Source organism: Panulirus ornatus, chromosome 65 (genome assembly GCF_036320965.1).
Source record: "Panulirus ornatus isolate Po-2019 chromosome 65, ASM3632096v1, whole genome shotgun sequence".
Taxonomy (NCBI): domain Eukaryota; kingdom Metazoa; phylum Arthropoda; class Malacostraca; order Decapoda; family Palinuridae; genus Panulirus; species Panulirus ornatus.
In genome coordinates this window covers 26,389,656-26,417,154 of record NC_092288.1, presented here as the reverse complement: position 1 = coordinate 26,417,154, position 27,499 = coordinate 26,389,656, and the positions used below count along the sequence as shown (strand labels likewise).

At 46.9% G+C, this 27,499-nt stretch overlaps 1 protein-coding gene across 1 annotated transcript in view; it reads right to left on the bottom strand.

Moving 5' to 3' along the window:
* The window catches only part of LOC139746640 (nose resistant to fluoxetine protein 6-like), a 40,717-nt gene that overhangs the window by 1,514 nt on the left and 11,704 nt on the right, over positions 1 to 27,499 (bottom strand). The window contains 14 exon segments of the mRNA XM_071658059.1: positions 627 to 738; positions 1,985 to 2,127; positions 3,164 to 3,365; positions 4,554 to 4,597; positions 4,600 to 4,685; positions 7,244 to 7,343; positions 9,039 to 9,132; positions 9,916 to 10,102; positions 14,702 to 14,874; positions 18,883 to 18,967; positions 20,218 to 20,326; positions 24,115 to 24,191; positions 25,257 to 25,366; positions 26,813 to 26,945. Of these exon segments, the coding sequence (XP_071514160.1) occupies positions 627 to 738; positions 1,985 to 2,127; positions 3,164 to 3,365; positions 4,554 to 4,597; positions 4,600 to 4,685; positions 7,244 to 7,343; positions 9,039 to 9,132; positions 9,916 to 10,102; positions 14,702 to 14,874; positions 18,883 to 18,967; positions 20,218 to 20,326; positions 24,115 to 24,191; positions 25,257 to 25,366; positions 26,813 to 26,945 (1,655 nt within the window).

Below are 27,499 nucleotides of genomic sequence, written 5' to 3'. Positions count from 1 at the left end.
GGTTTGTTGAATGTATCTGATGATAGAGTGGCAGATGTAGGGTGTTTTGGTGGGGTGGTGTTTGAAGTGAGATGGTCAGGGAGAATGGTTTGGTGAAGAGAGAAGAGGTAGTGAAAGCTTTGCGGATGATGAAATCCAGCAAGGCGGCGGGTTTGGATGGTGTTGCAGTTGAATTTATTAAGAAAGGGGGTGATTGTGTTGTTGATTGGTTAGTAAGGATATTCAGTGTATGTATGAATCATGGTGAAGTGGCTTGAGGATCGGCAGAATGTATGCATAGTGCCATTGTACAAAGTTGAGTGTTCAAATTACAAAGGCATAATTTTGTTGAGCATTCCTGGAAAATTGTATCCGCCTACTGAAGCAAGGAGAGATCTGCTGAAGCAGGGGAGATCTGCTGAAGCAAGGAGAGGTCTACTGAAGCAGGAGAGGTCTGATGAATCGGCCAGAAAAAGAAAAAACGCAGAGAAAAACAATGCAATAAAATGAAGATGGGGACGTAAAAGCTGACCTGTTTAGGGCCTGAGCACTGACCTGAGGAAGATTTGAGCACTGACCTGAGGAAGATTTGAGCACTGACCTGAGGAAGATTTGAGTACTGACCTGGGGACGTCATGAGCACTGACCTGGGGAGGGCATGAGCAGGTCTAGGGTGGAGGCGATGGGAAGCTCCACCAAGCAGGTCAGCAGGAGAGCCACCACCCCAGCGATCACCATCACCCCAGCAGTCTCCACCATCTGTGGGCGGCCAGGCGAGTTAGTGAGGGCGGCCGGGGAGTTAATGTGGGCGGCTAGGGGGGTTTAGTGTGGGTGTAAAGGACTAGTATAACATTTCTCTCTCTCTCTCTCTCTCTCTCTCTCTCTCTCTCTCTCTCTCTCTCTCTCTCTCTCTCTCTCTCTCTCTCTCTCTCTCTCTCTCTCTCTCTCTCTCTCTCTCTCTCTCTCTCTCTCTCTCTCTCTCTCTCTCTCTCTCTCTCTCTCTCTCTCTCTCTCTCTCTCTCTCTCTCTCTCTCTCCCCAATCAGTTGATGGCTGACACAGGAAGTATTCATAAAACTTACAGTAAAATCTTTATATCAAGTTCTGTGTTTTGGTTTATACTTATTGAGGGACGTAATGTGTGTGTGTGTGTGTGTGTGTGTGTGTGTGTGTGTGTGTGTGTGTGTGTGTGTGTGTGTGTGTGTGTGTGTGTGTGTGTGTGCATATGTCTCTACCCTACAGTAAGGGAGTTCTACAACCGTGTGACCTCATCTCTTCACCATCCTTTACTGTCATATAACCTTACAACGTCTGTACAACACATGTCTGCAGTCATCACGTCCTCACCCGTCCACCAGTACATCACATGTTGTAAACACATATCTTGACAAATTATCTGTTGTGTCCTCTGGCCGCTCTGTCCCAACACCTTTCCAGGAACTGTTCACTGTCTGTGTCATCAACCTCTTTTATACACTTAAACGTTTTGATCAGGTCACCCCTCACTCTTCCTTCTTCTCAGGAGGGAAAATATAAAGCCTCTGGTTTTTCCCTCTAACTCATTTGTCTAAATTTTGGTAACGACTTTGTTGTCCTCCAACATTATCCAAGTCTCCTCTCCACTCTTCCTCCAACCTCCTCTCCAACCTCCCCCCCGAGACCTTCTTCAACACTTCCCCAGTTTTCCTCATGCTAGACACCATGGTAGGGTGGTGGAGTGGGGGAGTCACACGGGGACTGCATATTCTCAAAATGTTTTGATATCATTAATCACAACCTTCTTTTACATAACCTTCAGTTCTGCCCATCAGGCGACCAGCGCAGTACCACCTTCCATTAGTGTCCCCTTAGATTCCTTGTAGGTTACCATCTTCCTTTACTGCCCCTTTGAATTGGTTCTGTAGAACCCTCTCCCATTATTGTCCTCAATCATTGTTAGTGGAGCACCTCTTCCCATACTCTTGCCCCTACCTCATCCTCATCCTTACTCCTCCTCTTTCCCTTACCATGGCCAGGTGGTTGTAGTAGGTGGGGACGTACTGGACCGTGGACCACCAGAGCTGGACCACCGGGGCCACTAGGTACATGGTGAAGGTCAGGCGGGCGAGGGGCCTCCAGCCAGGGTAGGAGAGCACTCGGTTCACCATGTCTACAGGTAAGACACATACTAGGATCAGAGAGACAGCCACCACCTGGAGTTAATGGTTCAGGGTAATGTCCCTGTACATAGACGGAGGCAATTAGTAATCATAAACATCACTACAGGGTCAGGTAGAGCTACTGGAGCTCTGTAGAGATCATGAAATCTATGAAACATTTTACGAGAATATGTAAGTGAAATATAGTCATAAATAATTTTTCCAAAACCACGCGACTGTGTGGAGCTCAGGACAATATGAAATCATTCTTGTTAGTGTAAGATCTCTTGGAAGACATGTAGATCCTTTTGAGCCTTTAAAACTTCAAAAAGGGTCAGGTGTTAGGTCAGGTGTTAGGTCAGGTGTTAGGTGTGACATGAGATGGTAAAGCTAACCAGAGCTTAGCGGTGTAAGGAAAGATACAAACATCAGTGAGAACGGCCCATCTTGGAGTTAGCAAGGGCCATACGGTAATCCTGTGTCCCACAATGTATGGTGTAAGACTATCCAGCATAGATCAAAGTCTCACGCAGTTATGCAAATGAATAACAGGTACACAGACCCCTGTTGAGCAAAAGACTATGCCTTAAAACATACCTAGAGCTATGAAGCAATCCCGTACATCACACACCCTCCAGGTGATACAGATGACACAGACAGACGCTGGTGAACGTACCGAATCACTTTATAAAGTCCGCAGAGCTTCCACATGGGACACAGCGAGAATAGCCACATAGAGTCTCATAAATTCCTACAATACACAGAGCAATAGAGTATCTACCTGCGACGCTATCATCAAGACGAACACAAGCCGACCTGATATGCAAGAAGGAGGGCAACGCAAAGCCACAACCAGAGCTACATAGCCATACACAGCTCTTGAGAGAACATAGCCCAGACACAAGCCATGTCCAAGCAGTATAGTAGGGATGTAACACTTAACCGATGCACACGTATAAAAGAACCACATCCAACTACATAGAACTTTACAGAGCCTCACAGAGCCTCACTGGGACCCCATAACATATAGTGACACAGATCACCCACCTGCATTACCAGTCTGACAGGTGAACACGACCCAGGCGACACAGAGCCCCCAGAGTGGCCTGGCTAAGGCACCGTACACGGCGGACATGGCGGGGTGGTCTTCCCATCTCTTGTCTGGCAGGAGGTGTGTGTACGGATAGAGCCCCAGCACCAGCGCCAAGGCTAGGGACACGGCCACCAAGTACCCCAGCAACACCACCACCTGACACAGGCAACGGTGGGATTAGAGAGGCAGGTGGTACAGAGGGGTGAGGTAGAGGGGCAGGTGGTACAGAGGGGTGAGGTAGAGGGGCAGGTGGTACAGAGGGGTGAGGTAGAGGGGCAGGTGGTACAGAGGGGTGAGGTAAAGGGGCAGGTGGTGCAGAATGCACGGTCTGTCCTTCATGGCAGGTAAGGACATGTAGAACTTGGTAACAGATGGTAAGGAGGAAGCTGGTTTGCTGTAAAGAGGGAGAGAGTGATGATGTGGCTGGAAGATGTGGTGTGGCTCACTGAGGGTCTGGCTGGCTACTGTGTGGAGGGAGTGTTAAAAGCACGAGCGACAATGATTACTTGCCAGACATGCTAAGAAGATTGAGCGAATATTGGAAGTGATAAGGATGATGAGAAAGTAGAGGAGGCCATCATAGAGTGCTCCATCCCTGGTGTGGTAACTCTCTGCATTCAACAACACATACTAGTTTGATATTCAGTATCTTATCCTACGTACACTCTCTCAAAAAGTATCTGCCCCCCTCCCCCTCTGGACCTGAAATTTCTTATGGTTTACAACTGACTTGATCGACTCGTTGTAAACCATTAGAAACCTCAGGCCTTGGGGGGGGGGGACTTTTTTTGGCAGACTGTACAACACATGATTGAAGGGTCAGAATATCTGTACAAAATCTATTTTCAAAGAACGCTATACCTAGAGCAGGTGGTATATAACTACTAATAATCTGTTCAACATATGATCCACATGCTACCATACATACTGATATTAGATGCTATATATACAACACATATACAAATGTACATAAGCTGTGTACGCAAAATGATAGGTAACATGCATAAAACTAACCTTTTGCTCCCCCTGTACTCTCACAGACCCTCTCCCTCTCCCTGTATGGTCATAGACCTTCTCCCTCTCTCTATGGTCATCCAGGTCCTTATCCTTCTGGACCTTTCCGGCCTTCACCCGTCCCCTGGTACCACACACCCATCATAGTTGACCTTGTCTTCCCAAACACTTTACCTCTCCAGCCTGTATCAGGGGCTGACTTTTCCCCAGCCTGTCAGGGGCTGACCTTTCCCTTGCCTGTGTCAGGGGCTGACCTTTCCCTTGCCTGTGTCAGGGGCTGACCTTTCCCCAGCCTGTGTCAGGGTCTGACTGACTATATCAGGTGCTGACCTTGTGGATTCTGACCCTGGCTATGGTGGCATCCCTAGGAAGATGGCCGTCCACACTCCGATGATCCAGGGCCCCGCCCGGCACCAGGGCACCAGGTACACACTCGTCATGTACTGCAGGTGCTGCGACAATCTGCAGGGAGGGAGGCAGGGAGAGAGGTGAGAATCTACAGGGAGGGAGGGAGGGAGAGATATTAGATACCATGTGAACTCAAGTACCTTGAGTTACCAATAATATCGTATTAACATCAAGCCTTGTGGTTGTGTGAAGTGCCGGTTTATGAATGTAATATAAGTGCAATATGTTTGATTATACTCCTCCCAGTAATATACCGAGTTACACCATTTTATGGTATCATCAGCGTTGCAATCAGCATGCAGGGTGGAGGGGCGCTGCAACTCTCCAATTCAACCCACCTGGCAGACACTGGCCAATATCTTGCCAAGTGCCACTCATACTTCCATATTGCATCCGTCTGTTGTTACTGTTGTGTCTTCCTGATGTGTTGTGTAGCCTGGAGAACACTTGTTCTTGTTCGACTTTCATCTGCTGTTCATTTGTTGGTTGGCCAAGTGTGGTGTTTATTCTGTTCGTGGAAAAAATTCTGCAACTGAGGTATGTTGGTAATACATTGTGTGGGTTGGCGGAAATAATACAGCTGATGCATCCTCTAGTTCACCAAACCTGTCTTCTCTGAGGCTGTTTTCGTCAACAGGTATATGTCAATCACTCGTCCTCCAGTTCTTTCTCACAATTCAATATTATTTAGTTTTTGTTTTGACTTAATTCCATCTCACTGCATAGATACGAGTCTTATATTCAGTTTCTGTGGATCTTCCTAAATCAATTGTTTTTCCAGCAACATGTGCTTGCTGGATCTAGTGTTTTCCTGCGTCTATTGTCAAAGGTATAGCCAGTATATTATGTTCGGTACTCATGAGTCACTTTTCGGAAGTAGTGAGTACATATGTGAGTGATGCAGAGCTTAAAGTACTTTCACAAGGGTTTTAAAAGCAGTAATGTAGCGTAATAGTTGCCTAAGTCCCGCTCCTGAGGGAGGGTGGGGTTGGCCCCGGTTCTGAGGGAGGATGGTATTGGTGCTAACTGTAAGGGGGGGAAGGGATTGGTGCTGGTTGTAAGGTAGGACGGGATTGGTCCTGGTTGTAAGGGAGGACGGGATTGGTCCTGGTTGTAAGGGAGATTGGGATTGGTGAAGGTTCTGAAGTGGGAGCCGAGTAAGTGAAACGTGGCAACATACCGCCGTAGACTTTTTCACAGAAATTATTCAAAATTGTACAGTACTTTCAGAAGGGCTGAAGACAGGACGGCAGGTGATGACAGCTGGTGACAGACAGGTGGCTGTTCAGTACCCACAGTAGAGTGACAGCTGGCGGCAGACAGGTGGCTGTCAGCTCCCCTACTAGAGTGACAGCTGGTGGCAGGCAGTTCATATAGATCCCGTCGTACAAACCGTTGTAGCTGTTACAAACGCCGATTTCATTTTGTAGAAATAAAAGATAAACTCGAGGAGAAAATAACACTAGTGCCAAGTTATAGATAAGATAACACTGATAGTCAATAAAGGCAGAACGTCACTGCTTGGGTACTATCTTGTAGTTAGCTTAACACATGGAAACCATCATTTGTGGTAGAATTGTACATCATGTATGGGACCACGACTTAATAAGCAGTTCTCAGCTTATGTCTAACAAATGTGCTTGATTTATCTCATTATATGATGAACGTGTATAACAAGAGTATAGCAGCTGATCTTATTTAAATGCTCAAAAAGCTTTTGATAAGGTTACGCATCAAAGGTTAGGATGAAACATTAAGTCACATGGCATTGATGAGGATGTACTTCAGTGGATCGGAATTTGGTTGTCTGGCCTTAAAGAAAGAGTTGTGATTAATGGTCAGACCTCAGAATGGTTGGACGTAACAAGCGGAGTGCCACAAGGATCAGTCTTGGGACCGGGTCTCTTTCCTACATATATTAATGATATTGATAATGGGCTGCATAGAAAGATATCAAAATTCGCTGATGATTCAAAGCTGGGTAATAAAATCAACGCCTTGAACATAATTAGTTTGAAAAGAGAAGATTAACATGTGATCTAATTCAAGTATTCGAAATGATCAAAGGTTTTGATAATCTTATTGTACCTAGTTACTGAAGACTTGCTTGGTCTGGTCACACTCATAGTAATGATTACAAACTCGTGGACAAACTTTACCTGGAATAAGGCGAAGTACCTTTCCTAGAAGATAATTGTTTATGTATTGAACGAATTGCTAGTTAGAGTTGTTGACAGCATTGCTGTAGATACGTTTATGAATAGAATTGATGAATACTTTACGTCCACGACTTGAGTGATTTGCGCCTCCTTAATCACAATGACAATTTGCTGGTTATCATTTCTCAATTATCTGAATGGCTTTTAACTCTGACCTCACTCATGTGTGGGTTTCTGTTATCATCTTCCACGATCATGAACACCTGGAGAAGACCCAGTGGTCTGTTGATGTCTGAATTCCCTTGTATTCCATTGCTATCTTTGTATGCACTTTTCATGGTGATGGTGATAGTGGTGGTGACTGTGATAGTAATGTTGGTGATGATGGTGATAGTGATAGTGATGGTGATGATGGTGGTGGTGGTGTTGGTGGTGTGATTGTCAAATACTCACGTCATGGCACATAGTGGTGATGGAGGCAGGTTGTAAGCTATGGTGATGCCCAGGGGCACCAGGACGGACGCCAGGGTCACCAGGCTCAGGTTCACCAGTCCTGCAGCAGCAACAGCAGCCACGGAGACACAAATGATTGTTATTGACACATGCAAATATCTCGGTCAGGCCTACACCTCACACACCCGCCTGCCTCATGCCTCATCCTGCCAGGGTTCTGTGATATATATGTATATATATATATATATATACTGACTCACTTCCCAAGCTCTCTCATCCACAACAGACTTCATACTTGCCCCTCTTTCCAAAACTCTTGCATTCACCTCCCTAACAACCCCATCCATAAACAAATTAAAGAACTATGGAGACATCACACACCCCTGCCGCAAACCTACATATATATATATATATATATATATATATATATATATATATATATATATATATATATATATATATATATATATATATATATATATATATATATATATATATATATATATATATATATATATATATATATATATATATATATATATGTAGGTTTGCGGCAGGGGTGTGTGATGTCTCCATAGTTCTTTAATTTGTTTATGGATGGGGTTGTTAGGGAGGTGAATGCAAGAGTTTTGGAAAGAGGGGCAAGTATGAAGTCTGTTGTGGATGAGAGAGCTTGGGAAGTGAGTCAGTTGTTGTTCGCTGATGATACAGCGCTGGTGGCTGATTCATGTGAGAAACTGCAGAAGCTGGTGACTGAGTTTGGTAAAGTGTATGAAAGAAGAAAGTTAAGAGTAAATGTGAATAAGAGCAAGGTTATTAGGTACAGTAGGGTTGAGGGTCAAGTCAATTGGGAGGTAAGTTTGAATGGAGAAAAACTGGGGAAGTAAAGTGTTTTAGATATCTGGGAGTGGATCTGGCAGCGGATGGAACCATGGAAGCGGAAGTGGATCATAGGGTGGGGGAGGGGGCGAAAATCCTGGGAGCCTTGAAAAATGTGTGGAAGTCGAGAATATTATCTCGGAAAGCAAAAATGGGTATGTTTGAAGGAATAGTGGTTCCAACAATGTTGTATGGTTGCCAGGCGTGGGCTATGGATAGAGTTGTGCGCAGGAGGGTGGATGTGCTGGAAATGAGATGTTTGAGGACAATGTGTGGTGTGAGGTGGTTTGATCGAGTAAGTAACGTAAGGGTAAGAGAGATGTGTGGAAATAAAAAGAGCGTGGTTGAGAGAGCAGAAGAGGGTGTTTTGAAATGGTTTGGGCACATGGAGAGAATGAGTGAGGAAAGATTGACCAAGAGGATATATGTGTCGGAGGTGGAGGGAACGAGGAGAAGTGGGAGACCAAATTGGAGGTGGAAAGATGGAGTGAAAAAGATTTTGTGTGATCGGGGCCTGAACATGCAGGAGGGTGAAAGGAGGGCAAGGAATAGAGTGAATTGGATTGATGTGGTATACCGGGGTTGACGTGCTGTCAGTGGATTGAATCAGGACATGTGAAGCGTCTGGGGTAAACCATGGAAAGCTGTGTAGGTATGTATATTTGCGTGTGTGGACGTGTATATATATACATGTGTATGGGGGTGGGTTGGGCCATTTCTTTCGTCTGTTTCCTTGCGCTACCTCGCAAACGCGGGAGACAGCGACAAAGCAAAAAAAAAAGAATATATATATATATATATATATATATATATATATATATATATATATATATATATATATATATATATATATATATATATATATATATATATATATATATATATATATATATATATAAATATGAGTTAGACTGACCTCCAATTCTGTGACAAGTGATGGGCAGCAGAAGGATGGGCAAGATGAGGAACAGCTGCATGTCTACTGCTGTGTACCAGCAGTTCTCCAGACACTGTACACCAGCAGCACCATCACCATCACCATCACCATCAGCAGCAGCACCATCACGATCACCATCACCATCACCACCATCACCATCACCATTACCACCATCACCATCGTAGAGAAGGAAATATAGAAAACGAGAAACTTGGTTAAGTATTTTTACCCCTGACAGTCGAGCGATTTATAGCCTGATTTCTAGCCCTCTCCCCTCACTCTCCCTAGCCCTCTCCCCTCACTCTCCCTAGCCCTCTCCCCTCACTCTCCCTAGCTCCTCTCCCACACTTCCCTCCCCTGTCCCACACTCCCCTACCCCCTTTTCTTTCCCTGCCTCGCCCAGAACTGATTTGATTTTTCTCATTATCTTCAGACGCTCAATCTCTCCTCCCTCCCTCCCTCTCTCCCTCCCTCCCTCTCTCTCTCCCTCCCTCCCTCATACATACCTCAGGTGGGGGAGAGGGAGAGGATTAGGAAACAGACTGATGGACCACAGACGAGGAGATGATATTGTAAGTCAACAAACAAGAAAACAAAAATGATGGCAGAAAGAATAGAAAACGCTATGTGAGAGAGCTGAATATTCTCTCTCTCTCTCTCTCTCTCTCTCTCTCTCTCTCTCTCTCTCTCTCTCTCTCTCTCTCTCTCTCTCTCTCTCTCTCTCTCTCTCTCTCTCTCTCTCTCTCTCCTCATTATCACCAGTCTTCCCTTCCTCTCACCCTTTACTCTCCCCAGAGATCAACCCCTTCTGATATCCTCCCCTCCCCTCCCCCCCTTCCCCCTCCCCACCACGTACGTCGTTGACGTCATAGCCGTGGTTGTCGCCGATGACGTAGTTGTTGATGAAGAGCACGTCCTTCCACCAGTGACGCCGGCAGCGCTCCTGGCTGAAGGCCCGCAGTAGGTGCGCCCGGGGACCGTACGCAAGCCAGCGCAGCAGAGAGGCGCAGAAGAGAGCCACGCTCAGGATGGTGGGCGCCAGCCTGCAGGGAGAGTGTCAGGGAGAGTGTCAGGGAGAGTACTGGGAGAGTGTCAGGGAAGACCTGGGCAGGTGGTCAGGAAGGGTGATGACAGACTGGCAGGGAGGATGGAGAGGTAACGTGAGGGTGACTGAGAATGTACTGAGTTACACGAACCACAACACAGACCACAACACAGACCACAACACAGACCACAACACAGACCACAACACAGACCACAACACAGACCACAACACGGATCACAACACGGATCACAACACAGACCACAACACAGACCCAATATGACAATTAAGGCTCAGCCTTGATGTGAAGTTTTGTTCGTGACTGGAGACTGGAACATCAAAAATGATATAACATACAACTCCCTTAAAGCAGTGGAAGAAAAGGATAACAATGAATAAACGTGTCTGATTACTTATTGTGATTACTTATTGTGATTACTTATTGTGATTACATACTTGTACTGTACCCAGCATTGTCAAACATCCTCATAAACCCATGTATGTTGTCCACCACATTGATGATGTCTTCAGCCTCCCACTCATAGTATAATGTTGAAGTACTTCTACATTTGACTTATAACAAATTTATTGCTTAATCTCATGTTATGTTCTCTAGTTCTCTTATCCCTACATCTTTCGAAGAACTGTTCACTATCTACGTCATCAAGCTGGTTTGAAAATATAAAGGCGTTGATAAGGTCACTCCTTACTCGTCTCTCCTCCATGGTGGTAAATTCAAGGCCTTTATCCTTTTCCTGTAAGTCAGCTGTCTTGATTCTGCAACCAACTCTGATGATCTTTGGATGTGTGTGTGTGTATGTGTGTGTGTGTGTGTGTGTGTGTGTGTGTGTCTGTCTGTCTGTCTGTCTGTCTGTCTGTCTCTCTGTCTGTCTGTCTGTCTGAATATAAAGTTTGTGTGTATATGAGAGAGTATGTGAGGGAGAGGAAGAGTAAGATAAGGAGAGGATGTGAGGGAGAGTGCGTGAGGGAGATTTTATAATGGAGAGTGTGTGAGGGAGAGTGGAAAGGTGTGTTTGTTTTGAAGAGTCAGTGAAAGCTTGAGGGAGAGTGGAAGGAAGAGGAAGGATGGATAGTAAGAGGGTAAGATGGGGAGATAGATGATAGATAGTGAGAGGTCAAGATGGGGAGAGGGATGATAGATAGTGAGAGTGGATGGAACAGGACGTCTGGGTGATGCAGAGTCAAACATTTTGTGGGGAGTTAGAGACTTGATTGAGAGAGAGAGAGAGAGAGAGAGAGAGAGAGAGAGAAAGAGAGAGAGAGAGAGAGGGGGGGGGGGGCGGGCTGGCGTGGGGGAGGTGGACACCGTCTTCACAAGAGCCAGTAATCACTTTCAAAGCATCTAATCAAAAGTTGCAGAACTTGTTTGTTCCTATTGGATGTCCTCTCTCTCTCTCTCTCTCTCTCTCTCTCTCTCTCTCTCTCTCTCTCTCTCTCTCTCTCTCTCTCTCTCTCTCTCTCTCTCTCTCTCTCTCTCTCTCTCTCTCTCTCTCTCTCTCTCTCTCTCTCTGCAGTATACATACATTGTAAACCAGAAGGAACACGACTGATGAACATTCGTCACATACAGCGTCAGGTCAGTGCAGTAAACATCCCAACCATAAACAACGACAACAACAACAACAACAACAACAGCAACAACAACAACAACAACAACAAAACAACCACAACAACAACAACAACAACAACAACACACAAGTCATCGTACCAATGAACCAGATCGATTTCATGAAATGACAAGAAAGCTGTAGAGATGTGACCAAAGCTGTAGAGATGTGACCCATGTAAACCTTGAGCCAGGAATTGTATGACCTGGAGACATTGGTCCTCACCTACTGGGACATAAGGAGAGGTGATGATAACCCTGGTTGATGTTGTGAACATAAGGAAAAGTGATGATCACACACCAGCTGTGTCATATATACAAGTGATTCACATACAACAGGAGACAGTAATGCGCTAGGTTTTCGCTAAAGCAAAGTCGACACTTGACAATGATCGACATGGTAAGTTTGTGACCAGTGTTGTAGAGGATATATGAACATGAACGGCCAACATGTTGTCAGTCAAAACTCACAGAGAATGTGAGAAAAAACCACATAGACGAAGATGGCACACAACACATCTTCCACACAGCACACCAATCATGAACCACACCTGTCACACACCACACCTGTCACACACCACACCTGTCACACACCACACCTGTCACACACCACATCTGTCACACACCACACCTGTCACACACCACAACTGCCACACACCACACCTGTCACACACCACACCTGTCACACACCACACCTGTCACGCACCACACCTGCCACACACCACACCTGTCACACACCACATCTGTCACACACCACACCTGTCACACACCACACCTGTCACACACCACACCTGTCACACACCACACCTGTCACACACCACACCTGTCACACACCACACCTGTCACACACCACATCTGTCACACACCACACCTGCCATAGTGACTAATTCTACCATTCTTGCATTACCATCTCTCACGTCGGTGTGCCTTATTTCTCAGCCAGATCCTTCAGTGCCGACCCGCCATTCCTCGTGTGTGCGACTTCCTCACAAGTGTCCCTCGTCGTCCATCACTCTTGGTCGCGTCTGTTCTCCACTTATCTAAACCTCTCACCAAACAGCCCATAAACTCCCCAAACTAAACTGTCTTTAAGAGTGGAAATCCTTCTTTACAGAGCCTTTTTTTGACTTCTAGTGTATGTATGTCTGTGTGTGGCCAAGTCCTTGGTCCACTGCATCAACCTTCCTGTTCTGTGTCTGTTAGTCAGCCACCGACACCCCTGGCCTCCCTCCCTGGCCTCCCTGCCTGGCCTCCCTCCCTGGCCTCCCTGCCTGGCCTCCCTCCCTGGCCTATCTCCCTGGCCACCCTCCCTGGCCTCCCTGCCTGGCCTCCCTCCCTGGCCGCCCTCCCTGGCCGCCCTCCCTGGCCTCCCTCCCTGGCCTCCCTCCCTGCCCACAGTAGATGGTGTCTGTGGTATACGTGTATCCTGCAGGTCAATGGTCTCCGCGACGCCTGGTAAGGATTCATCTGATTTTTTCTTTTCGTAAATTCCTGTTCGTACATTTGACTATCTACTTCAGAATCCTATCAGATAATCTGCATCTGCCTTCATATCCAGTGACTATATCAGTTTTTGAATCCCTAAGTTTCTCTTTTATCTTATGACAAATTTCATTATTTCTTACTTGAATCGTTATCTTCTTTCTTCATCTCAAATATGTTAACTTCTGATCCTGTTGAATATCAAACGATATCTCCACAACCTTGTTCTCCTGCCACACATCCTTTGTGCCTCCCTCTCCCTCCTTGATGATCAGATCACAACAGCCTGAGTTTGATGATCAGATCACAACAACCTGAGTTTGATGATCAGATGATCACAACAACCTGAGTTTGATGATCAGATCACAACAGCCTGAGTTTGATGATCAGATCACAACAACCTGAGTTTGATGATCAGATGATCACAACAACCTGAGTTTGATGATCAGATGATCACAACAACCTGAGTTTGATGATCAGATCACAACAGCCTGAGTTTGATGATCCGATCACAACAACCTGAGTTTGATGGTTTGCCTCGTCTGGATCCAGTTAGGATTAAGATCAGTTTGAAGACTTGATCTTGCTTGGCTTCAGGTGTGTTTGATAACAGGTTGACCTCAGACTAGCCTAACTGGTCTTGTTATCTGGACTAATTGGCCTACGCTCTTTATGGACCTCTATTTTCTTGGCTCAGGCAATTGTAAAGTTCTAAATTGGTTCAGCTAAATAGAATGATAGTCGCGGCGTTCACTAGCACAGAGATACCATCTACTCAGAGTAGATCTTTGAATCACACCAGGTGGTACAGTTGCCTATCGGTCACCAAGTCTATCCTGAGTGCCAGCCATCACCCGCAGGTCACTAGGAGGTGGGTGGGTCAGTGGCCAGCCATCACTCGCAGGTCACCAGGAGGTGGGTGGGTCAGTGGCCAGCCATCACTCGCAGGTCACCAGGAGGTGGGTGGGTCAGTGGCCAGCCATCACTCGCAGGTCACAAGGAGGTGGGTGAGTCAGTGGGAAGGTTCAGGGAGGGTGGAGTCTCAGTGTGGGAATACCGTCCAATTCCTGGTGTCACTTCCTGCCATTACTCCTACACCGCGACGACCCATCCTCCAGGCCACGAACAATACCTCAGCCTCCCGCCCCACCACACACACACACACACACACACACACACACACACACACACACACACACACACACACACACACACACACACACACACACACACAGCACCTCCGGCACACATGAACCACACGGCATCATGTACCTCACATGACCTGATATCCTCTCCTCTGCATCATACTGCGGTGAGCACTCCGCGCTACTCCAACCTAATGTCAAACCTAAAAGTTGGTAACTTACTTTCCCTTGAGTTTATTTTGTCTCGTACCTTTGAAATTGTCTCTCACTTGAGAGGCCGTACTTCTATCATCAGAGTACCTACCTATCTCTCTGTCTCCCACATGAGCAATGGTCTCTATCTCACCTGAGGAACCTCCTGACGAAGCTCTTGAGGAAGAGGGATAGGTTGGCGATGTGTCCACGGGCGGAGAGGTAGGGCAGGAGGCGGTAGGCCAGCACCAACCCCGTCAGGAAGAGGAAGGTGTCTCCCGCTAGCCAGCCGTTCGTGATGATCTGTCCCACCACCGGGTCCTGGTACTGTGGGCACACACCACCACACCTTACTACAGGAGGAGCGGCCAGGGAACACCTGTATGAGGCAACTAGGGAGCGGAGAGGAGGAACTACGTAGCTTGATATTAGGGAGAGAATGTTCATATGAGAAGATTGGGTGTTGACCTGGTGACTGGAGCACTGGTGTGACCTGGTGACTAAGGCACTGGTATGACCTGGTGATGCAAGTATTGGTGTGACCCTGTGACTAGTGTGACCTGGTACTTGAGGGAATGGTATGACCTGGTGACTGTAGCACTCGTGTGAACAACCTGAGCACTAACCCCTTAACAGCAGTTTATTCCCAAGGAAAGAAAGTAATGGAATCTTCCTGAACCTTAAAACTGGAAAACCTTCCAAGAACTGCATACACCTCCCTAAGTCCCCAGAGAAATTTCCATTACCCCAGAGGCCTTCCTGACAACCCAGGGGCCTTCTCATCACCCCAGAGATCCTCCCGAAAGTTCACACACCTTCACAACACCCCAGAGATGCTCTCAGTGTCAAGAAGAACCTTACATAACCTGCTGACGCTCAGGGTCCTACACACGTCACACAGTGAGAGTGGGAGAGCCTGAGGACTGATAACCTTCCTAACTCCAGCTAGGTGGGTGTCTGACCTGTTCCAGCTAGGTGGGTGTCTGACCTGTTCCAGCTAGGTGGGTGTCTGACCTGTTCCAGCTAGGTGGGTGTCTGACCTGTTCCAGCTAGGTGGGTGTCTGATCTGTTCCAGCTAGGTGGGTGTCTGACCTGTTCCAGCTGGGTGGGTGTCTGACCTGTTCCAGCTAGGTGGGTGTCTGACCTGTTCCAGCTAGGTGGGTGTCTGACCTGTTCCAGCTAGGTGGGTGTCTGACCTGTTCCAGCTAGGTGGGTGTCTGACCTGTTCCAGTTGGGTGGGTGTCTGACCTGTGTGGATGATTAACCTGGCTGCTCTGCCTCAGGGAAACTAGAATCAAGGGGAAGAGAAAGAGATGATTTGGGATTGTCTTGTGGCAAAGTTTGTGTGAGTAAGTCAGCTGTTGTTTGTAGATGATACAGTTCTAGTGTCAGGCTCGAGTGAGAAGCTGCAGAGGCTGGTGTCTGTTTCTGCGATAGTGTGTGAAGGGTTATTATGTCGGAGAGACAGACAGGTTGGATGAAATGTGAATCTGAATAGAGAAAGTCTGAAGAATGTCGAGCGTTGTAGATACCTGGGAGTGGATATGAAAGTAGATATAACCATGGGAGCTTAAATGAGCCACAGGATGGGTGAAGGAGCTAAGGTCCTGAGCTCATTATGGAATGTGTGCAATGAGAAGTGACTGTCTGTGAGGGTGAAGATGGTATGTTTGATGGTATAGTAGTCACGACAGCCTTCTATGGATGTGAGGCTTCGGCCTCAGATAAAAGATTATAGAAGCAGGTAGATGCATTAGAAATGACATCTTCATGGACAAGATGTGGCATGAGGAGCGCAGGTTGATAACATGATAAGGTAGGAGAGATTCGTTGCAGTAACAAGAGTATGGTTGAGAGATGTGATGTGGGTGTGTTACGAAGGTTTGGACGCATGGATAAAATGAGTAAAAAAAGGGTGATTAAGAGGGTATAAGTGTAAGAAGTGAAGGAAACAAGGGGAGAGGAGAGAATGAGGACGAGATGAAAAGATTGAGTGAAAGATGCTATGAGGGATCAGGGCCTGAACATGCAGGAGGGTGTGAGCCATACACGGGATGAAGCGTTAATGAGATGGCTTGATAAGGGAATTCAATTGCTCGTGTCGTCTCACCTAACATGAAAAAGCATGGCATAGATAGCTTCTGATAACCTTTAATCTGTCCCTCTGAGTACAGAAGTGTGTGTGTGTGTGTGTGTGTGTGTGTGTGTGTGTGTGTGTGTGTGTAGGTCAATAAAGTTGCACGACTACTTATTTATCAATTACTGTAGCAGCAGCAGCGCTGGCTCGTGGGAGTGTTATAATTAAACCACTTCAATGTCGACAGTGGTGCTGGTTTGGTAATTAAGTGTTTATTGCCTGACACCTATATACATCTCATTACCCACTAGATATATACATTTCAGAGGTATATGTTATCACACACACACACACACACACGCCAACTCCGGCAGCTCACACGGCAGTTTGACAATAAACTGCTGACGCCCCCCCTCCCAGGGACACTTCCCCCTCCCCAAACGCCCCGTCATCAGCGATATGTACAGAGCATCAGACTGGTGAGGAGCAGTGTGGTTTCAGAGGTGGTAGAGGATCAGGTGTTTGTTTTAAGGAATGTATGTGAGAAATACTTAAAAAACAGATGAATTTGTATGTGACATTTATGGATCTGGAGAAGGCATATGATAGAGTTGATAGAGATGCTTTGTGGAAGGTTTTGATAATACACGATGTGGGAGATAAGTTGCTAGAAGCAGTGAAATTTCGTTATCAAGAATGTAAGGCATATGCACGAGTAGGAGAGGAGAGTGAATTGGTCCAGGTGAAGGTTAGTTTGCGGCAGGTGTGTGTGATGTCTCCATGGTTATCTAATTTGTTTATGGATGGGGTGGTTAAGGAAGTGAACACAAGAATCGTGGAGAGAGGGGCGTGTATGTAGTCTGTTAGGGTTGAGAGCGCTTGGGAAGTAAGTTGTTTGCTGATGATACAGCGCTGGTCGCTGATTCGGGTGAGAAACTACAGAAGCTGGTAACTGAGTTTGGTAAAGTGTGTGAAAGAAGAAAGCTGAGAGTAAATGTGAACAAGAGCAAGGTTATTAGGTTCAGCAGGGTTGAACGCTAGGTTACTTGGGGTGGGAGTTTGGAGAAAAATTGGTAGGAGTGAAGTGTTTTAGATATCTGGGAGTGGACTTAGCAGCGGATCGTACCATGGAAGCGGAAGTGAAATATGGGTTGGGGGAGGAGCGAAGGTTTTGGGAGCATTGAAGAATGTATGGAAAGATAGATCGTTATCTGGGAGAGCGAAAACGGGTATGATTGAAGAATTAGTAGTTCCAACAATGTTACATGGTTACGCGGCATGAGCTATAGACAGGGTTGTGCGGAGGAGGGTGGATTTGTTGGAAATGAGATGTTTGAGGACAGTATGTGGTGTGAGGTGGTTTGATCGAGTAAGTAATGAAAGGATAAGAGAGATGTTTGGTAATAAAAAGATTGTGGTTGAGAGAGCAGAAGAGGGTGTATTGAAATGGTTTGGTCACATGGGGAGAATGAGTGAGGAAAGATTGACCAAGAGGATATATGTGTCAGAAGCGGAGGGAATAAGGAGGAGCGGGAGACGAAATTGGAAGTGGAAGGATGCAGTTAAAAACATTTTGACCAATAGGGGACTGAATACAGTGGAAAGTGAAAGATTTGCAGAGGACAGAATGAATTGAAACGATGTGGTATACCGGGGTCGACTGAATCAGGGCATGTGAAACGTCTGGGGTAAACCATGGAAGGTTTTGTGGGGCCTGGATGTGGGTAGGGAGCTGTGGTTTCGGTGCATTACACATGACAGCTAAATAACATGTGAGTGGATTCTAAAATCTTTATATCTTTCTTACATGTAGAATAACCTTATAGCTGAAACATGTCCAAAAATGAGTAAAACATTAGCCAGTTTTGTTATATAATGTCTGACTGTTAGTTATAGAGCATTATATGTTATACAACGTCTGACTAAGTTATAGGACATTATAGACACTGGTGGGGGTGACAAGTGATATTGTGACCAATTATTTACCTTCTCGTCCTTCAGGGCCGCTAGACACCCCCCCCCCCCCCCCCGGCCTGTTCTGCCTCACACACACGTCAGCCACAAACACATGATGTTGGAGCATATACTGCTGACCTCACCCACAAGAACCCACACTCCTACATTCTCTGACTTTGCTTCATTCTAGAGATCTTATCATCTATCTATCTATCTATCTATCCATCTATCTATCTATCTATCAATCTATCTGTCTGTCTATCTGTCTATATATGTGCTAAGTATGTACATATATGACTTACCGAGAGAATATTGAAGGTATTGTGAACATAGTCGAGGCTGGTCTCGTACTGATGACACATGATGATCCACGTCATAGTCACAACCCTGCAACACCATCACCTGCTCACAACAACAACAACAACAACCTCCTCTCCTCTCCCTACACAACCATACATACATATATACATACATACATACATACATACATACATACATACATACATACATACATATATGTGTGTGTGTGTGTGTGCAGACCGTTATGTGTTCTGATGTATGTATACTTACATGTGTTGTATAATATATGAAGACACTACACTGGGGTATAAACCTCGACATATGTGGCTATGTTTACTGAAACAAATATCATACATATGTATTTGCTAGGATTACACACACACACACACACACACACACACACATACACACACACACACACACACACACACACACACACACACACACACACACACACACGTCGTCACTGTGGTTCAGAAAGCAGCGGAACCAAGTGACTTATCTTGGCAGTTAAGAAGGACGAGAATGAAACAAATGCCGGCCGCTTGTTGACCCTTACGTCCGGTGTTGACTACCTTCCTTGTGGACATGTGGCTTATGTTCTTCTTGCTTCCTTAAACTTGAGTGATTTAAGTGTATGTATTGTGGGTGTACGTCATTGTATTTACTTATAATTTACTTGTAAGGTCATGGAGGTACTGGGGAAGGTGAGGTCATGGAGGTACTGGGGGAGGTGAGGTCATGGAGGTACTGGGGGAGGTGAGGTCATGGAGGTACTGGGGGAGGTGAGGTCATGGAGGTACTGGGGAAGGTGAGGTCATGGAGGTGCTGGGGGAGGTGAGGTCATGGAGGTACTGGGGGAGGTGAGGTCATGGAGGTACTGGGGGAGGTGAGGTCATGGAGGTACTGGGGGAGGTGAGGTCATGGAGGTGCTGGGGGAGATGAGGTCATGGAGGTGCTGGGGGAGGCTGACCACAGAGGAGGGGCGTCAGAAGAGACGGAATTAGATTACTGTCAAACAAGACGCGTGCCACCTACCACCTCACCCCTCCCACCTCCCACCTCCCCCCTCCTCCTACAGTTGGTGGACGTGTGTGTGTGTGTGTGTGTGTGTGTGTGTGTGTGTGTGTGTGTGTGTGTGTGTGTGTATGTGTGTGTGTGTGTGTCAACAATAGCCAACAATGTCTTTCAGTTTAAAACCATTACTTGTAAGACAATATGTCCACTACTCTCTCTCTCTCTCTCTCTCTCTCTCTCTCTCTCTCTCTCTCTCTCTCTCTCTCTCTCTCTCTCTCTCTCTCTCTCTCTCTCTCTCTCTCTCTCTCTCTCTCTCTCACCTGAGCCCTGGCAGGCAGGTGATGCTGTCTGGTCCTGAGGTGAGCTGGTAAGTGAAGACCCTCCTCATGTTGTTGTACCAGCTGAAGCTGAGCAACACTTCCCTGGAACCTGCAACATTCCCAACCATTACCATTCCTGGAATTCCAGTTCTACAAGGTTCAAATTCCAGAAACTCTCATTCCTAGTCACTATCATCCAAAGGATATTGCCACTTCTAGTACGGATAATTGTATTCCAGAACTCATTCCTGGAATGTTCAGCCTCACGATTCTTGTGCCTGGGAATGCCAGTCTGGGAATAGCCATTCCTGATCCTATTCCAAGTGCTCTCACTCAGAGAATTCTCGTTATTAGTGAAGCAATTCCAGAAATGTTCCTTGATGCTGTCCTCGCTGGTAACATTCCTATTCATTCTATTCCCATTCCTAATATTCCCAGTCTACTGGTCCCATTCAGGGTGTCCACAACACAGTCATTGCCCTCCATGTTTTGAAGGAGACGTTGAGGTAGAGGAGGAGGAGGAGGAGGAGCAGGAGGAGGAGGAGGAGGAGGAGGAGGAGGAGGAGGAGGAGGAGGAGGAGGAGGAGGAGGAGGAGGACGACGAGGGGAGGAGGAGGACGAGCAAGAGCAGAAGGAGGAGGAGGAGGAGGAGGGTGGAGGAGGAGCAGGAGCAGGAGGAGGAGGAGCAGGAGGACAAGGAGGAGCAGAAGGAGGAAGAGCAGAAGGAGGAGGAGGAGAAGGAGGAGGAGGAGGTACCCGTTTTATTACCACTAACAATTTAAGACATGATCCCTCCTTGATCTTTGTTTAAGATGACATTTCAGACATGATGGGTTCCAGTATTGTGATGTTCCAGTGTTGCAGACCAGGTCACATCTTTACCTAGCTCGGAAGGTTAGGTTTGCCTCACACTGGTCACCTCTGCACCTCACTGCTTCCCTCATGAAGGCAGGATCCTCACACATCTTTACCCAGCTCGGAAGGTTAGGTTTGCCTCACACTGGTCACCTCACTGCTTCCTTCATGAAGGCAGGATCCTCACACATCTTTACCCAGCTCGGAAGGTTAGGTTTGCCTCACACTGGTCACCTCACTGCTTCCTTCATGAAGGCAGGATCCTCACACATCTTTACCCAGCTCGGAAGGTTAGGTTTGCCTCACACTGGTCACCTCTGCACCTCACTGCTTCCCTCATGAAGGCAGGATCCTCACACATCTTTACCCAGCTCGGAAGGTTAGGTTTGCCTCACACTGGTCACCTCACTGCTTCCTTCATGAAGGCAGGATCCTCACACATCTTTACCCAGCTCGGAAGGTTAGGTTTGCCTCACACTGGTCACCTCACTGCTTCCCTCATGAAGGCAGGATCCTCACACATCTTTACCCAGCTCGGAAGGTTAGGTTTGCCTCACACTGGTCACCTCTGCACCTCACTGCTTCCCTCATGGAGGCAGGATCCTCACAGGAAGTGTTGGCTGCCATTCCTCTTGTGTTTCTCGTCAAGTTTCTCTTCCGTGGCTGACACCCACCATCTTCACCCTCTCTCCCACCAACCTCTCTTCCATGTATCTACACTCCAGCTCTTCATCTTCACTACTTATTATTGTTCTATTTGTTCACCATGTAGTTATGACCGTCCCACATACTGTTCTCTTTGTTCTCTGTTGTGTCAGGGAGTTACAGATGTATCATCATACTATGTTGGTTGTAATCATCCTCTGCTAGACATGTGGTTGTAATCATCCTCTGCTAGACATGTGGTTGTAATCATCCTCTGCTAGACATGTGGTTGTAATCATCCTCTGCTAGACATGTGGTTGTAATCATCTTCTGCTAGACATGTGGTTGTAATCATCCTCTGCTAGACATGTGGTTGTAATCATCTTCTGCTAGAAATGTGGTTATAATCATCCTCTGCTAGACATTTGGTTATTCATTTCCCATTCAGTTGAGTTGGTGTGGACGTAACTCATCATCATTCTTCCTTCATTTCACATTCATCATAATTGTTATTGGTTTACAAACGGTTGGTTTCCCACACTAGCTGGCACCCCCCACGTCCACGTCTCAGATGTTGTATTCTGTTTGTACCCATTACCCACGTACCCATTACTCATGTACCCGTCGTACCCATTACTCATGTACCCGTCGTACCCATTACTCATGTACCCGTCGTACCCATTACCCACGTACCCATTGTACCCATTACAAGGTACCCAATGTACCCATTACTTTTTTTCCTTGTATATATGATGTACTGATGAGAACATATCTAAGTCAGGTTGTTCATATCATATATACAAACAACACAAGATCCCAAGTGTGTCTATTTCTTAACCATCTTATTTAACTGCTCTAGTAATAACTGTTACAATGTTAACATATATCTGATAAATAATATTATTATTCTCTGGTACAATCAACATCTAAAATGTTCTTCATCGTGCTTCGATAAGTATCATTAGTGTGTCATTATGTTGATAACATTTTGTATAATCATAACTGTTAATTATCTTGAACTCAAGAAGCCAGATCTTCTGTCATCATTACCATCCAGTTATACATACATCATCACTACATATCATCATGTATAGCGTGCAACACTTGTATGCTTATTATACCGTCTGTTTATACATTAGATACAGTATATTATTATACCGTCTGTTTATACATTAGATACAGTATATTATTATACCGTCTGTTTATACATTAGATACAGTATATTATTATACCGTCTGTTTATACATTAGATACAGTATATCGTAACAGTAGACTTATAGTAAAAGTAAAATGTCAGTGATATATGATGAACAAAGGTAGGATGAGTTTATCTTAGTATAACATGAAAGACGAGTCAGAGAAATGATGAAGTATATTGACTGTGGTATAATGCGGTGTTGGTGTGTTATGATGATGATCATGATAATGATAATGATAGTGATGATGATGATGATGATGATGATGATAGTGATGATAATGATAATGATAGTGATGATGATGGTGATGATGATGGTGGTAAGTACTGGGCGAACAAGGAGGTGGAAGACGTTGCTGAGGAAAACGTTCAACATTACTGAGGAAGACACTGCTGAGGAAGACACTGCTGAGGAAGGCACTGCTGAGGAAGGCACTGCTGAGGAAGGCACTGCTGAGGAAGACACTACTGAGGAAGGCACTGCTGAGGAAGACACTGCTGAGGAAGGCACTGCTGAGGAAGACACTGCTGAGGAAGGCACTGCTGAGGAAGACACTGCTGAGGAAGACACTACTGAGGAAGACACTGCTGAGGAAGACACTGCTGAGGAAGGCACTGCTGAGGAAGACACTGCTGAGGAAGACACTACTGAGGAAGACACTACTGAGGAAGGCACTGCTGAGGAAGACACTGCTGAGGAAGACACTACTGAGGAAGACACTACTGAGGAAGGCACTGCTGAGGAAGACACTACTGAGGAAGGCACTGCTGAGGAAGACACTACTGAGGAAGGCACTGCTGAGGAAGACACTGCTGAGGAAGACACTACTGAGGAAGACACTGCTGAGGAAGACACTGCTGAGGAAGACATTGAGATCTTTACTGAGACGATTCACATAACGTGTGTTAGGGTTATGACGTCATGAAGGCTACTTACCATGCATGAGCTGGAGAATAATGACGTCATGAAGGTAATTTACCTTGCCTGAGCTGGATGATGATGACGCTATAAAACAGGACTTATCACTATAGCAGCCTAGCAATTATGACGCCATATAAAGCGGACATTTCTTCATCTAGAGCTTGAGTATATCTTAAATGTCACTTAGAAGACAACCTTTTGTTCGTCTGGAGAGACTAACGTCATAGAGCGGACTTACCTTGTCCCAGCTGGAGGAGGTGACGTCATTAAGAGAACTTACCTTGTCCCTTCTGGAGGGAAATGACGTCATACAGTGTTGCCAATAAGACCAGGATGCCGAATATACCGATGATGGACCTGCAGGGAGGAGGGCGAGGTGTTACTACTGCTGCTGCTACTGTTCCTTACAACACCTGCTGCTACTGACCCTACAATACGGTCCCCACTGTCCCTACAACACGGTCCCCACTGTCCCTACAACACGGTCCCCACTGACCCTACAACACGGTCCCCACTGACCCTACAACACGGTCCCCACTGACCCTAAAACACGGTCCCCACTGACCCTACAACACGGTCCCCACTGACCCTACAACACGGTCCCCACTGACCCTACAACACGGTCCCCACTGACCCTACAACACGGTCCCCACTGACCCTACAACACGGTCCCCACTGACCCTACAACACGGTCCCCACTGACCCTACAACACGGTCCCCACTGACCCTACAACCACGGTCCCCACTGACCCTACAACACGGTCCCCACTGACCCTACAACACGGTCCCCACTGACCCTACAACACGGTCCCCACTGACCCTACAACCACGGTCCCCACTGACCCTACAACACGGTCCCCACTGACCCTACAACACGGTCCCCACTGACCCTACAACACGGTCCCCACTGACCCTACAACACGGTCCCCACTGACCCTACAACACGGTCCCCACTGACCCTACAACACGGTCCCCACTGACCCTACAACACGGTCCCCACTGACCCTACAACACGGTCCCCACTGACCCTACAACACGGTCCCCACTGACCCTACAACACGGTCCCCACTGACCCTACAACACGGTGAGACGGTCCAGTGGTCTGGTGATACCGTCCCATTCCCGTGTGTTCCACAAACACGGTCACTCAGCCGTGTGTGGTGAACCACCTGGTGAACCACCTGGTGAACCACCTGGTGAACCACTTATGGCTTACTGTGGCGGGCAGGTGGTGCACGGAAGGACGGAGTGTGCTCATGTAGGGTAATGAAGAGAGAGAGAGAGAGAGAGAGAGAGAGAGAGAGAGAGAGAGAGAGAGAGAGAGAGAGAGAGAGAGAGAGAGAGAGAGAGAGAGAGAGAGAGAGAGAGAGAGAGAGAGAGAGAGAGAGAGAGATGGTTGGGGGGGTGTAGTTGTTGACCTACAACATAGCTCTGTCGTGGCTGGTCAGGTCATCCTGCTGGTCCAGGTCAGCGTGGCAGGCCACAGTCACCACCCGCAGCCCGTGTTCGGCCAGGGTCACGTTCACAGATTCCTGCAACACACCAGCATTAGTCTTCCTTCTGACACCCTGAGCTTTGTGTTGCTGTAGTGCAACACACCAGCATTAGTCTTCCTTCTGACACCCTGAGCTTTGTGTTGCTGTAGTGTTACTGGTAGTAGTACAGCAAGTGTTACTTCATGTTATTCTCGTGTTCATGTTCTTGTGTTCATGTTGTTCTGGTGTTCATGTTCTTTTCGTGTTCCTCTTATGTTCTTCACTAGATTGCCTTATCATGTAAGTCTTTCAGATATGTTGTATATGTTTTCCTCCAATTCCTTATTATCGTCATTGTCATTATCCATATCATTAGTAATACAACTGTAGTATAATCATTACAACAAATAAGATAATGCTAGAAATATTCACTTTAATGATAACTACAATTATGACCTTCCTAACTACATGTAAATAAGCCATAAACAACTTGCCAGCAGTTTGTGTGCAGTGTGACCGACGTAGTGAGAGACGATGAAGATGTGATACTGGAAGTGTCACTGACGATGACTGGGTGATGAGAGAGAGAGAGAGAGAGAGAGAGAGAGAGAGAGAGAGAGAGAGAGAGAGAGAGAGAGAGAGAGAGAGAGAGAGAGAGAGAGAGAACGTGAAAATGCAAGATATGTGTCGCTAATGGAGGGCGTCAGGATGGCGATAATGGTGGATGGTTACGTCTGCAGAGTGTTGTGCTCACGGCCGGAACCATCCACCATTATAGGTGATCACGAACACCACACACCCCGGGCAGCACGGGTAGTGGCAGCACGGGTAGTGGCAGCACGGGCAGTGGCAGCACGGGGAGTGGGAGGACGGTGAGTGGGAGAAGGGAGAAGATATGGAACGGCGAGAGGTTAAGGTATGAGAGTGGGAATGATGGGAGTTGAGTGGGAAGGGTAGTGGTTGAGTGGGGTTGAGAGGAAAGGGAATGGTGAAGAAGAGAGGGAATAGGGTTTTGGGGGAGTGGTGGAGGAGAGAGGGAATAGGGTTGTGGGGAGAGTGGTGGAGGAGAGAGGGAATAGGGTTGTGGGGGAGTGGTGGAGGAGAGAGGGAATAGGGTTGTGGGGGAGTGGTGGAGGAGAGAGGTGGGGGGGGGGATTTTTCAGGGGCACATCAGAGGATGTCACGGACCAGCATGTCAGGGGTAGAGGTGATGTCTGGGGTATCCGGGGTGATGTGTGGGGTATCCGGGGTGATGTCTGGGGTATCCGGGGTGATGTCTGGGGTATCCGGGGTGATGTCTGGGTTATCCGGGGTGATGTGTGGGGTATCCGGGGTGATGTGTGGGGTATCCGGGGTGATGTCTTGGGTATCCGGGGTGATGTCTGGGGTATCCGGGGTGATGTCTGGGGTATCTGGGGTGATGTGTGGGGTATCCGGGGTGATGTCTGGGGTATCCGGGGTGATGTGTGGGGTATCCGGGGTGATGTGTGGGGCATGACGTACCAGCATGTCCTGTGTGGTGCAGGTGGAGGGGATGCAGGTGCCGTACGCCAGGGAGGGAGGCGTGCTCAGCAACACAGCGTTCCTCAGCAGGACCTGGGGCACGCCTCCCCAGCCAGGCCCCTCATCCTCAGACCTGGGGGAGCAGAGCAGATGTTAGACCTGACCAGGGAGAGAGAGAGAGAGAGAGAGAGAGAGAGGACAAGCGGAGGTAGCGAGGGTCAGGGCGAGGGAGGTGGGCATGGTGAGGAGCAGTATGTAAGAAGGTCACTCTCATTAATGAATCATTACACAAGATGAGGTTAATGAGGTAATGTGGAAGATGGGGAGGGTGGCCAGGATGGGGAGGGTACACTGTAGTACTCATACACTGTAGTACTCATACACTGTAGTACTCATACACTGTAGTACTCACACACTGTAGTACTCATACACTGTAGTACTCATACACTGTAGTACACATACACTGTTGTACTGATACACTGTAGTACTCACACACTGTAGTACTCACACACTGTAGTACTCACACACTGTAGTACACATACACGGTTGTACTGATACAATGTAGTACTCACACACTGTAGTACTCACACACTGTAGTACTCATACACTGTAGTACACATACACTGTTGTACTGATACAATGTAGTACTCACACACTGTAGTACTCACACACTGTAGTACTCATACA